At 55.7% G+C, this 12,442-nt stretch overlaps 1 protein-coding gene across 3 annotated transcripts in view; it reads left to right on the top strand.

The window, feature by feature from the left end:
- The window catches only part of PTPRN2 (protein tyrosine phosphatase receptor type N2), a 602,297-nt gene that overhangs the window by 575,050 nt on the left and 14,805 nt on the right, over window positions 1–12,442 (top strand). For all 3 annotated transcript variants that reach the window (XM_070788511.1, XM_070788512.1, XM_070788513.1), the window contains 4 exons: window positions 2,470–2,589; window positions 3,578–3,744; window positions 8,352–8,405; window positions 10,856–10,920. In XM_070788511.1, the coding sequence (XP_070644612.1) occupies window positions 2,470–2,589; window positions 3,578–3,744; window positions 8,352–8,405; window positions 10,856–10,920 (406 nt within the window). The remainder of the gene's footprint in view (window positions 1–2,469; window positions 2,590–3,577; window positions 3,745–8,351; window positions 8,406–10,855; window positions 10,921–12,442) is intronic.

Below are 12,442 nucleotides of genomic sequence, written 5' to 3'. Positions count from 1 at the left end.
AGCCGCCGCCCCGACTCCCATGACACGCCCACTGGTGAAGCAGTGACTGTCGCCACCGGGGCCCCATTGCTCCCCACCACCGCATGCCAGGTGATAGTGAGCATTCAGGGTGGCCTTTCACGGCTGGTGCCTTGCGTCTGAGGAGACACTCAGGAGAAGGGGGCATTTCTGGTTGTTCTCCAAGCACAGTCCCGGGACCTGTCCTTGGGATCCCCGCCCGAGATCATGTTTCATCCGACCAAGGACCGGCAGTGCCTGCCTCCTGTTTGGGAGAAGGCACCCACTTTTTGCCACCAAAAGACGTTACGGCCCGATCCCTTTCCCCCTGCCGTGGCCTGTGGTGTCCTGACCTGTGTTAGGTGCCCAGTAACCGTGCCGCGTGCCCCACGGCACTGTGCTGTCTGAGCCCTAACCAAACGGGAAGTGTAGAAAGTGCTGTTTCTGGTATCAACCATCCGCTCTTCGGCTCAGCAAAGCCGCTGCTTCAGGGGACCACAGCAGGATCAGGGAGGACTCCAGGCTGCTGCCTGCTTCCTTGAAGAGAGCACAGGAGGTATCGCAAAGACGGGGCATAGAAGTCGTGCCTTTCTCTTGCCGGGCACGACCCTGTGAAACTGACCTGGAAAGAGTGCGATCTCCCGTCCAGAAACGGACTCTACGTGACCGGGACTTTCAGCAGACCCTGCGTTCTCTCCAAAACCCACCGTGGATTCCCTGGTGTGCCCTGAAGTCCAGCCCTGCGAGCAGGGCACCGCGGTGGGAGGTGGGCAGGGAGTGGGTGCCCGAGCGGGTGAGACAGCTTCAATTTAGTCAGTCCCTCTCTGCTTCCACACAGTGACCTAAAAAGAAGTATTATCCCCTGGGGTGCTTTTGGAGTTGTTGGTCTAAATTGTTTCATTTGGATTCACTCTCAACCACACCTTCAGAGAGCCCCGAGCGTCCCTGGACAGAAGGAACCTCGGCGGGGAGGGCTTCCTGATTCCACACTCGGGGGTACAGCAGAGCCTCGGTGATTAGTTTATGGCCCGGATCATTGTATTTTTATTACACTCATAAAACCTGTGTTTCTGCTCATTTTCCTAATGGCTTCAATGAGCTTCTGTACCTTCTCCAGGCACATTAAACCACGGCGTGCGAGAAGGGCCGATTAGGGCCAGTCTGGGAGCCGGCAAAGCTTAGAGCAGGCGTCCGCCTTGAGTTGTTGGATTTGCACTGAAGAAGAGGGAAGCGCGTGGGCTCGAGTGCAATTCATATTTGTGTGGGCTTTTCTGTAAACATCGCAGCAAGTCCCATTAAATTCCACCGCAGATGATACACCACGAGGGGCCTTAAGAATATTAGCTGTTTCCATCACGGGGGTGGGGGTGAACCAATATTAAAAGCGACGATATCGTGCGCACATCTGACTTTCAGAATATAATTTAAAGGGGACTTAGCAACAAGAGCATGACGGGAAAGCATTTTATACCCGAGTTATGTGGATTTTATAAACTACAAGATCTTCATCAGATTGTTAAATCTATGTTTTCAAGAAATGGAAGCTCGGATACAAACTTCACGTCTAGACGCAGTTGTTTATAAAGACTTCTGAGAAGTTAGCGTAACCCAGCACAGGGAATGCGGAGACTTCGTCACTGCATTCAACGTGCCAGCAGGGCCTCAGGCTGCTCGGGGATCCCTTAGAATCAGTGAGGTGAGCGACTGAGCATCAAGTCCACGGCCGCCCGCTGTGACACGCGTCTGAAAAGGAGTCGGGTTCAAGGGCCTCTGTGTCCTCACCAGGCCTGGTGTTCAAATGTGGGTCCGTTTGCGCGTCCCAGAGCTGGTGTAGGGGCTGCGGTGGACGACTGTCAGTTCAGGGTGCCCTCTCCTTTGGGCAGAGCTGCTGTATTTTGGTAGAAGTGGGCATGCACTCTCTGTAACGCACGTGGGCAGGAATCTTCCAGAGTCGGCTTCAGGTGGGATGGCAGCTCCACAAAGCAGACCGCTTCTCTGGTCCCACGGTGGTGACGAGCACACACACACGTGCCCGTGATTTCCCCCCGTGTCCCTCGGAACAGCGGCGTGTCCGAGCCGGCAGGCTGCCCGCCTGGGGCCCAGCACCCGATGCCCAGTGGCCTGTTTGTGGCACGTCAGAGACCAGCAGAGAGGACCCGTGGCTGAGCAGAGCAGGGAACCCAGGGGGTGTAAGGCGTGGAACGGGTTTACTGCATCCCGTTTGCAATGTCTCCTGGAACGTGCAGACTGTGGGCCCCTGTGCTCAGCTGCAAAGGCAGAGCGCACCGCCTGCGGAACCAGTTTCCTGGGGACGGAGGCCGCGTGCGCCGTGCGTCTGGGGCGCTGACTCCGCGAGTCACGGGGCTCGGCAACTGACCGGTTTCCCGGGGACAGGCCCGCGTGCGCCGTGCGTCCGGGGCGCTGACTCCGCACTGGCGGGGCTCGGCGCCTCACCCGCCTCTTGGTCCGCAGATGGTGTGGGAGAGCGGCTGCGTGGTCGTCGTCATGCTGACGCCCCTCGCGGAGAACGGCGTCCGGCAGTGCTACCGCTACTGGCCGGACGAGGGCTCCAGCCTCTACCACATCTACGAGGTACTCCCAGGGCGCCCGCAGGGCCGTGGGCAGGGGGTGTGGCAGCTGTGGGCGGTCCCATCCTGGGCAGACACCGGGCGCCGTCCCTGGAAGCCCCAGGAGGTTTGCCCAGCCCTGCGGTCAGCAGACCCTGCAGACAGCCGTGCCACGGGAACTCTGCCAGAAATGGTGTGGTTTCCATTTTTAAATTCCATGAATCCAAATTCGGCCAGAAAGCAACCAAGAAAGGACCTCGCGGGGGCCTGTTTTCAGGAAGCAGCCCTGTTGACCCTGGTTCTTCGCGGCCCACATGCACCCCGGCTCCCGCTGCTTCCCGGGCCCTGTGTCCGTAGCGCCCACTCGGCCTTTTGATTCGCGGGTCCCCTGCTGGGCAGCTCGGTTCCTCGGCTGGCTTCTTGCCCACATCAAGAAGGAAATGAATGACCTTGGGCAGTTACACCAACACCAGGGTGTGCCTTCGACTTTGCTTCCCATTGAAATTCGTCAGAACACCAGAGTCCCTCAGGAGGGCTTGCCTCAGACGTCCGGATGTTCCCCTCTGAGCTGGTCATGGTTTTGGGGTCCCCGCCCTGGGCTCCCAGCGCTCACGGCCTGGCAGCGTCTATACGAACCTTTCGGTTTCGCCTTTCTGCAGCTGGGTGGGGCCTCTCTTATGAAAGGCCACTGAGAATAGAACCCCGTTTGAGTTTTTGTCCGAAAGTATGATTTTTTTCTGGTGAATTTTCTTGGAGCTTTATATGGCTTAGAAAAGACAGAAAGTGGACTCATTTCGATTGTAACGCATTTTTTCCCAATAATTTGACTATTTTGTCCCTGACTGACATGTAAACAAAAGAAGCACAAAGTGACCTTTTGTGTAAACCGTGTTGAACTTGGCAGGCTGGACGGGCCCCCCACCTGCCCCACAAAGTGGCTCCGCGCCGGGAGCCGGGCCCCCAGCCGACGTGCTCTCTGCCCCGCCCCCGCCCTGTCCGCTGCCCCCACACAGGTGCATCTGGTCTCTGAGCACATCTGGTGCGAGGATTTCCTCGTGAGGAGCTTCTACCTGAAGAACCTGCAAACCAGCGAGACTCGCACAGTGACACAGTTCCACTTCCTGAGCTGGTATGACCAGGGGGTGCCCTCCTCCACCAGGTCCCTCCTGGATTTCCGCAGGTAAGACCCGCGGCCCGCCAGCGGGGTAACGCGCTCGGGTTGCCCCCAGAGGGAGGGGACATCTGGGTCTGAGGGGCTGCTCGCTGTGAGACATGCCGTCTGTCTTATGCTTGTGCGTCACAGGTACATCCGTGTTATCTGCAGAGGAGAGGAGGGAGGTTGTGGTAACTCACATGTTGGTTGTGAGGCGTCTGTAGCTTTAGAGGTGTTAGACGCTAGAGGGGCTGGGTATCTTAGAATTCTGGAAATGTGGCCATGGTTATCAGTAAGATTCTTCAGCGGGGCAGAATTCCTGGGGTTCATATTTCACAAGGTATGGATGAATACAGCCCAGAGTTTTGGCTACTCAGCTGCTTAGAGATGGTGGTGAGAATGAGGCCCAGATGACTAGCTAATGGGTGACCTTGGATAAACGCCAGGCCTGGGGTCACACGTAACTCTGTATCTGTGGTGCAGTTTTGAAACTGACGGTTTTAAACATCTAGAAAGAAAATGAAGATGTTGAGGGCTACACAGAGCCATACTCTACGCTCCCTGGAACCTCCCTTACATGTTACTGATTGGAAGTAGGCTTCCAGTAAATCTTCAAAACAGGAAATTGGAGAGTCAAGACAAAACACGCTTTAACGCACTTGAATTGCGCGTGATCAGGAACTGACTTGTGTCTGAACAGTTCACAGACACGTAACCCCTGGGTGTGGCAAGTGCTGCTGTCGTCAAGGTGGGGTTTCCAGCGTAAAGCTGGGTGTCTTGAATTTGGGGCAGATCCTGAAGGTTACTTTGATACCACTTCTCTCCTTTTAGTCCACTTTGGAAAAACAAAACAGGGTTTGTTTTCTCTTTTTTACTGGATAATCCTTTGTATCAAATAGCACGTGAAACAGCTCCCAGAGAGACACTTGCTTGGCGTCATACCCGTCACCCTCAGTCCGTCCCCAGGGAGGCAGGGGCGCATGACACACACCCAGACGTGCCCCCCGCCCCCACCCATCCCGATCGCCTAGTCATTTTTTACATTTTCTTAATACAAATTTATTTCTAAAAACCTCGCTTAGAGCCCGTTTCCTGACAGAATCTTCAAAAAGCGGTCAGTACCGGCAGAACGGGCGCAGCTGCGCAGACGGCCCCCCGCTCCGGCCGGTGTACTTGCTCACATGTGCAGATGGCGTGTTTCTAACTCCACATCCGTGTGTGGAATCGGACAATCCACAACCCACCCTCTGTGTGTGCAGTCCGTCGGAAGACAGATTGGATTCCCCCGCTTCCCTCTCTCCAGAGTCCCAGGAGACAGGGCCCGAGAAGGTTTCGGGAAATGAGATGCTTACAGGCCCGCGGGCCCATCTCGCTGGGGAAGGCCAGCCCGCCCTCAGCAACGGTCGGGGCTGCTCACGTGGCCCCAGGCCTTGGTCTCGTCACATCCTCAGGGCGCGTGGCGCTCACACACAATCGCTGCTCTGTGACTCTCTGTCCGGCAGAGGAGACGGCTGGGAAGACGCTGGTCACTGCAGGGCAGTGGGCTGCGGGGCCCCCTCTGAACAATAGACCCAGCTCGTTCCCTCTCTGGCCGAGCGTGTTCATCAGGGACCGAGATGTGTAATTAAATATTTCTGGCGCCCAGAGGGAGCACATTTACACTTTAAAGAGAAACTGCTAAGCTAAGAGATAATTAGCATCACATGCGAGGGCTTTGCTCTAGAAGAACTCTCTCCGTCTCTGTCTCTCTCTCTCGTGGCTGTGTGCACTGACATTCACTAATGCTGCTCTCTGTAAAAACGGACAACCCTTACTTTGCCAGCTAATTAGCGGTGGCCAGTGTCATTTTTGTGATGTTGCAGCTAGTAATATGAGCCCAGTTGCATAGTCACAAAAGTGATCATTGGAAACTGTGACTGTACTGCAGGGACAGTGTGGGAAGCCCCCTTTCTGAGCCTCTCACGCCCTCTGGCCTTTGCTTGCTGGTGGTTGCATGGCGGTTCCCTCTCACGCAGTGACCCACGGGTCGGTTTGTATCACTAACCGTTCTCTCTCGGCGAATTCCTCCTGTTGCAGTATACGCCGTCGCCACTTTTCTCAATGTTTGGCCTCTTGCTGACTGACAATTTGTTCCAGTAAAGTAAACCAGACAGCTGTGCGTTGCTCTTCTCCATGAATAACCCGCGTCTCTGTCTCGGGTCGACCAGATGGACGCTGTGTGGACTCTGTGCTGCTTCTGCTTTGCCTTTTGTGATGCTCTGTGTGGTAACAACACAAGTGTCTGGTTCTCTGTGATAAACTTCTCCACCACAGCAGCACCCAGGACCTCACTGCTCGCCTCCTTGGTTGCTCATGGCTGTCGACAAGTAGGGTTAGCACAGGGCGGGGCTGGCGTGGATGTCAAAGTGCAGTGAGACCTCCCTGGGGGCCCCCGAGGCAGCCGGTCACAACACACGTGCAAGAATAACACTTTAAACAGGTGCCACAGGAGAGGCCGGGGCTGCAGGCACGGGGAAGCCAGTGCAGCCAGGAACCCGCGTCTCAGCAGCGATTCTTAGCCAGGGAGGTGATGCTCACTGCGTTCTGACACAGAGCAGCCTGACCAGCTGTACAGGAAGCTCCGCTGGTCCGCCGACTCCCTGTGTTGTTCTTGGCCAAACCAGCACAGTTTAAAGAAGACCGTCTTCTTGTTCTGTTTATTTCTTTTTTAATGGACCCATTTGTGCTTGGTCCCATCAGAAAAAAAAATGAGCAAAACTGGGTGACTGACCAAAAGTTGGAGTTAGCCTTTAGAAACACGGGCAGGACCTTCAGGCAGGAAATAGAACTGGAGGAGCCCAGCTGAGGTGGTCCACACATTAAGGATGTGGCCACTGAGAAGGGTCCAGGATGACTTGCCCTCTGAAGGCACCGGGCCTGTTGCGGCAAGCCGCCCCAGCTCCCGGCTCCACACATACACACACAGTGCATGCATCACGCCTGACACATGCCTGTGCACGCGCACACACATGACCTGTATGGGGCTGGCGGGCTCCCCGCCGCTCACACTGGAGGCACGTCCTCGGGGTCTGGCATCTGTTTTGTCGGAGCTGAAGCTCCCGTTGCCTTGACAACCTGAGTCGGGGAAAGGGAGGTTTAGAAGGAGGAGCAGGCGGGTCTGTTTTCCAATACCTTTCATCCTCAGAGGGCAGAGCACTTTCTAGGGACCCCATGCCCGTGCGCCCTCAGCTCTGAGCCATCCGCATTCCCTCTGCCCAAAGCCTTGGCCCAGCTGCCAGCCCGAGCAGGGAGCCGCTGCTGCAGTGGCGATGACACGGCCTCAGGGAGCAGCATGTGGGCCTGGGTCCTCACCTCCAGCTGGAGGGCTGGGCCCAGGCGTGGTCACCTCCAGGCCCGTCTTACCGGAATTGCACAGCCAGGCCCGCCAGCCCTGCTGCTGGTCAGGAGGGTGGAGCCTCCCTTAGAGGCACCTGTTCTGTTCAGGCCACAGCGTAAGTGGGAGCTCAGCCCAGCTCCGAGGTCTGGGCATTAGCGTCATTTTACCTGATGCTGGAATACCCCTCAGCTCCTCTGTCAGATACCACCCTGGGCTTCCTCCCAGCCCCACAGCCTCTCAGGCTTCCATGGCAAAAGGACCCGCTGATTGAAAGTCCACGTTCAGCTGTCTCCGTGCTGAGCGGACAGGCCTTAGCAGAGAAATGACATTTTCCCATTTCCAGCATGAAGTAAGAGGTTTTTCTCCACCATCATCCTTTTCAAAATTTTATTTTCCGTCTTACATTGTGTAAATTCACACTCACAGCCCGTCTTACACACCCACTCACACACTTTTCCTTCCAATTAACCAAAGCTCAGTGTTTGCTTTTCTTCATTTAGGAAGATTTTCCTAAGAACTTGGATGTACTTTGTAAACATGTTTATGTCTTTCATTGAATTACAAGAAATTTCGAGCTTACACAGTGAATATTAAACTGTGCTCTGTTTTGATTTAGGACTTGGGTACAAAACCCTAATCTGTGCTTCTTGTTAATTTGCATAAACGCTGATCTAAAACCTGCACAACAGGGTTGTTTTACATAAAATCAGGTTTATAAAAGTGGAAAAATTTGTCTTGTACACAGTTGAGGTTTCTCCAAAATTTAGATGTCCTTACAAAACTGACAGGTCAAGAAATGTCTTGAAGATGCTGTTCTGAGATGTCATGGTAAGAGTACATTTAGTGTGGTGTCTAGACTGTGAGAAATTCAGTGTGTAAATTGCTAAACTCAAAAATTTCCGTGAGGAGTCTAGACATGCCGCAACGACGAAAGTCAAACGAACTAGAGCAACAGGAGGGGACGGGGGGTGGGGGGCCCAAGCCGATGGGCCGGTCGACTGGAGGCCAGAGTTCACGCTTATTAAGGGAAAAAGCAACCTGCGCAAATGTAAGAATTGTTTTCAAGGCTCTGTCTAATAATGTAATATTGGAAAGAAAAATAAGCCTTGGAAAATGTGTGTGTCATTTTGATTTTCTTTGTCAGAACAGGCCACTAGAGGACCATGCCCACAGGACGGCCTGTCTGCTTTGGCTGCGGCCGTTGGTGACTGCTGCGGGCCTAGCGCATCGCCGTGACTTCTGTGTCTCTTTGTTTCAGAAAAGTGAACAAGTGCTTCAGGGGCCGCTCTTGTCCGATCATTGTCCACTGCAGGCAAGTACAGCCGCACCCTGATAACGTGTGTTAATAATCGTCCACTGCAGGCAAGTACAGCTGCGCCCTGATAACGTGTGTCCGCTGCCTCAAAAGTAAACACTGTTGGATATAGAAGCTCAGCTTCCTAATTGCTTAATAACATATCTAACTGGTGCTTCTTAAGGAAACAGAGGATAATAGCTTACTTTATGTTAAACCTCCTGGGGCCGCTACACAAGCACCTTGAGATGGTGTATGTGTGGTGTGGTGGGGTCTCAGCCCAACACCCTCTGCAGACCTGTGGAACCTGTGCCAAGCACTCGGGGCCACTGGTGGACGGGACAGAACCTGGAATCAAAGGAGTGGCCTTTGGGTGGAAGTTCAGCGGCTCATGTCCTTGAGAAGGTTACACCAAGCCTGGAAGAGAGAATCCCTGGAAGAGAGCTCCCTCTGAGGGTGGGCCCTGCACCTGTCTGCACCAGTGAAGAAGTGTGCTCTATCTTCCAGAACATCTCACAGGCTGTTCCCTCTGTCTGGGATAAAGAAGAACTAGGTCTCCAAAGACCAAACACCAAGTCTGCCCATTCCGTCAAGAGTGTGTGCATGCGTGTGTGTACGTGCACTAGTCTGAGTGTGTGTCTGTGCATGTGTCTGGGTGTGCATTTCTGAGTGTGTGCATCCATCTGAGTGTGTGTGCGTGTGTGTGCATGCATCTGAGTGTGTGTCTCAGTGTGTCTGTGCATCTGCATGTGTGTGAGAATGTGTCTGAGTGTGTATGTGAGTGCATGCACACATCTGAGTGTATCTGTGTGGGTGTGTATGTGAGTGTGTGTGTCTGAGTGTGTGTTTGAGTGTGTATGTGAGTGCATGTGCCTGTCTGTGTGCACCTGTGTGGGTGTGTATGTAAGTGTGTGTGTCTGTGTGGGGGTGTGTGTGTGAGTGTGTATGTGAGTGTGTCTGAGTGTATGTGAGCGCATGCACACATCTGAGTGTATCTGTGTGGGTATGTTTGTGAGTGTGTATGTCTGAGTGTGTGAGTGTGTATGTGAGTGCATGCATACATCTGAGTGCACCTGTGTGGTGTGTATGTGTGTGTGTCTGAGTGTGTGTTTGAGTGTGTTGTGTGTGTCCGTGAGGGAGGAGGAGTACAGAGTGGTTTGGGTCCCTGGGAAGTGAACCAGAACACCCTTGACCCGCCCAAGGTGCAGCTCCGGTTGGCGTTGGTTCCGAGGCTGGTCTGGGAGGAGCCTTGGGCGGCTGGCATGTCACTGGGGCACCAGTGACCCCGGCGTGGCTGTGTCCCCACTCAGTAGTGCTATGCGGAGTGGTTCTCTTTCTACCTGAGCCTTTTTCTGCTCTTTGAGAAATACGTTGACACCAAACCCAGTGACTCTTTGCTGTGAAAGGACAACCGACAGGCTTCCGGGCTACCAGCTGGCTGGCAGGTCTGAGACAGAGCAGACGCGGTGGCCATGCAGGCCCCCGGGTCCTGAAACGGAGACGCTTCCCTGCCAAGTCAGCGGGTTCCACCAGGGGTGCCCATGGGCGGGGGACAGCCTGCTGGGCCGACAGCCCTCTCAAGGCACCGCACAAGAGAGCAGAGACGCCGGGCCGCCGCCTGAAAGGCCGCCTTCCTTTCCTGTTGCCGCCTGCTGCTGAGCCACGGCTTGGAACACTCTCACAACCCTCGTCCAGAGGAGGACTTTCCACTGGGGCCGAGGGAGGCTGCAGGGAGGCTGGAGGAGGTGATGGGGGCCCGGACGCGCCCCCCGCGGTGGAGCAGATGAATGGGTGGAGGACCGGCCTCCATGGGGTGGGCCTGCCGAGGCCTGCACCCAGCCTTCCTCCCCCGCAGCCAGCCCCCTGCAGGCTCCGAAAACAAGTGCCATCAGCGCCAACACTGCAAGCCAGTTCTTTATTTCCTTTTTTCCTGACACAATTTGCTGAATCTTTGACCAAGAGGGGAGAAAAAGGGAAGAAAGGAACAAATCAACACAGGCACAATAGCTAATCCGTAGCACAGCCCAGAAGAAAGCTTCATCTCCTCCCTCCCCTCCCTCCTCCTCCTCCCCTCCTCCTCCTCCCCTCCTCCTCCCTCCTCTTCCTCCCCTCTCCCCTCCTCCCTTCCCTTCCTTTCCTCCCCCTCCCTCCATTCCCTCCTCACCTTCCTCCCCTCCTTTTCCTCCCTCCCCCTCCCCTCCCTCTCCTCCATTCCCTCCTCCCTCCCCCCTCCTCCCTCCTCCCCTCCATCCCTTCCTCCCTCCCCCTCCTCCCTCCCCCCTCCATTCTCTCCTCCCCCTCCCACCCTGACCCCCCATGCCCAGCTCTGTGTCTCTTCCTCTCCAGGTCCCCGCCCTCCCCTCCTCCCATGGGCCCCCTGGGCCGCGAGGGCACACGCTGTCGTGGGCATGTGGGGCGTGGGGGCAGCACGGCCTGTCGCGTCCTCACCTCTCTCCTTCTGTTGACAGTGACGGCGCTGGCAGGAGTGGCACCTACGTCCTGATCGACATGGTTCTCAATAAGATGGCCAAAGGTAAGAGTCGGAAGGGGCTGCTCTGTGAGGCTCCAGCCGGATGGTGTTGCCATGGCAACCTCGGTGCAGCAGTCACAGAAAGCCATGGGGAAATTAGCCTGTTGTCCCTTTTCTGAATCGCAGGGAAGCTGTTTGCAGCAAGCATGTTCATTTCTGAGGGTCCTCCTTTGTCACCACCTCCGCCCGGGGTCGCATGCCAGGCTCAGGGCACAGTGGGCGATCGGCATCCTGTGTTAACATCACAAGTGGGGAGAGGGCCATCTTGATCTTCCAGGGCTGCGGTGGCTCAGAAGAGCCTTAAACAAACCCTCCCTGTTGTTAGAACTATATTTGCAAAATTCAGAGCCTAGACTCTCTGGTGGAGACTGTCTCTGCAGGAGCCCCCCTTTATCTCTGGTGGAGACTGTCTCTGAAGTAGCCCCACTTCAGACACCCTGCGTGTAACAGCATCTGGGTGCTTGGGCTCAGAGGACTATGACCTGAGCACAGACCCTGGGTGAGCTTGTGGCTTGGGTGGGATTTAGCCCCCGAGAGTGCGGGGACTGAGGGGGCTGGCGGCTCCCCAGTGTGCTCCACACGCCAGACCTGTGAGGTGTCCCCTGCGAGGCCAGCACACCCCAGAGCCAAGTGGGAGATCCCCTTGGACCCGCCTCTGGGGGAACCAGGCACATGTCAGCGGGGAGACCCCAGCCTGACCTGCGGGGCCCCTCCTTGTCCTCAGCCTCTGGGGACTTGGGAAGGGAGCCCTGGGATGGGCGCCATCTCCCGGTCTCCTTCCCGCCTGAGAAAACCCCATCTCCTCTATGTGGGCACACACCCATGCACACACTCACACGTGTGTCCTTAGTGGGGGCACCTGGCTTCCAGGAACCCACCCTTCACCCTTTGCCTGGCAATAAGAGCAGACACCAGTTGTAGAAATGGGTTTCTATACATCGTCAGACAAGTGCCAGCAACTCTGAACCAGGCATCTTTCTTACTCCATCTTCTCCTGGTTAAAAGAAAAGCAGAAAAGCAGAACACACTTCTAGCCCAAGGATATATGGTTGCATGAAGATGAAACGATGGCCGTCGCGTTACGCCCAGGACTACAGAGCACGGTCAGGTTCCGAGACGCCAGGGCCCAGGCAGCCCCCACCCCGTGGGTGCCGCAGGCTCCCTGCCGGCTTCAGGGTCCAGGGGACAGTGGGCCCGGCTTGTACACCAGAGGGTGTTTCTCACACCCTGAGGCAGTGCTGAGGCATGCAGACAAAGAACCAGCAAACCGGATGCAAACAACGGCTCTTGATAACGTGGCTTGGTCTTAGAGCCGCAAAGCTAACTCCAGTGGGAAGGTCGTTTGTGCCTCTCCATCTCATCAACTGGGTCTGTCTCTTCATTTGCAAGCGCACGGTTTCTGCAAACCCGGAGTCTCCGTGGGTCTCCTGCCTCCTCCCACCCTTGCCCCCCAACCCCCGCCACCAGGCCCAGAGTGCTTCCACCTGATAAACCAAACACCTTCCGAGACTGTGGATCGTCTCGC

This window comes from Bos indicus, chromosome 4 (assembly GCF_029378745.1).
Source record: "Bos indicus isolate NIAB-ARS_2022 breed Sahiwal x Tharparkar chromosome 4, NIAB-ARS_B.indTharparkar_mat_pri_1.0, whole genome shotgun sequence".
NCBI lineage: Eukaryota > Metazoa > Chordata > Mammalia > Artiodactyla > Bovidae > Bos > Bos indicus.
Note: the sequence above shows the minus strand (reverse complement) of the source record. Positions and strands in the feature narration are given on the sequence as shown.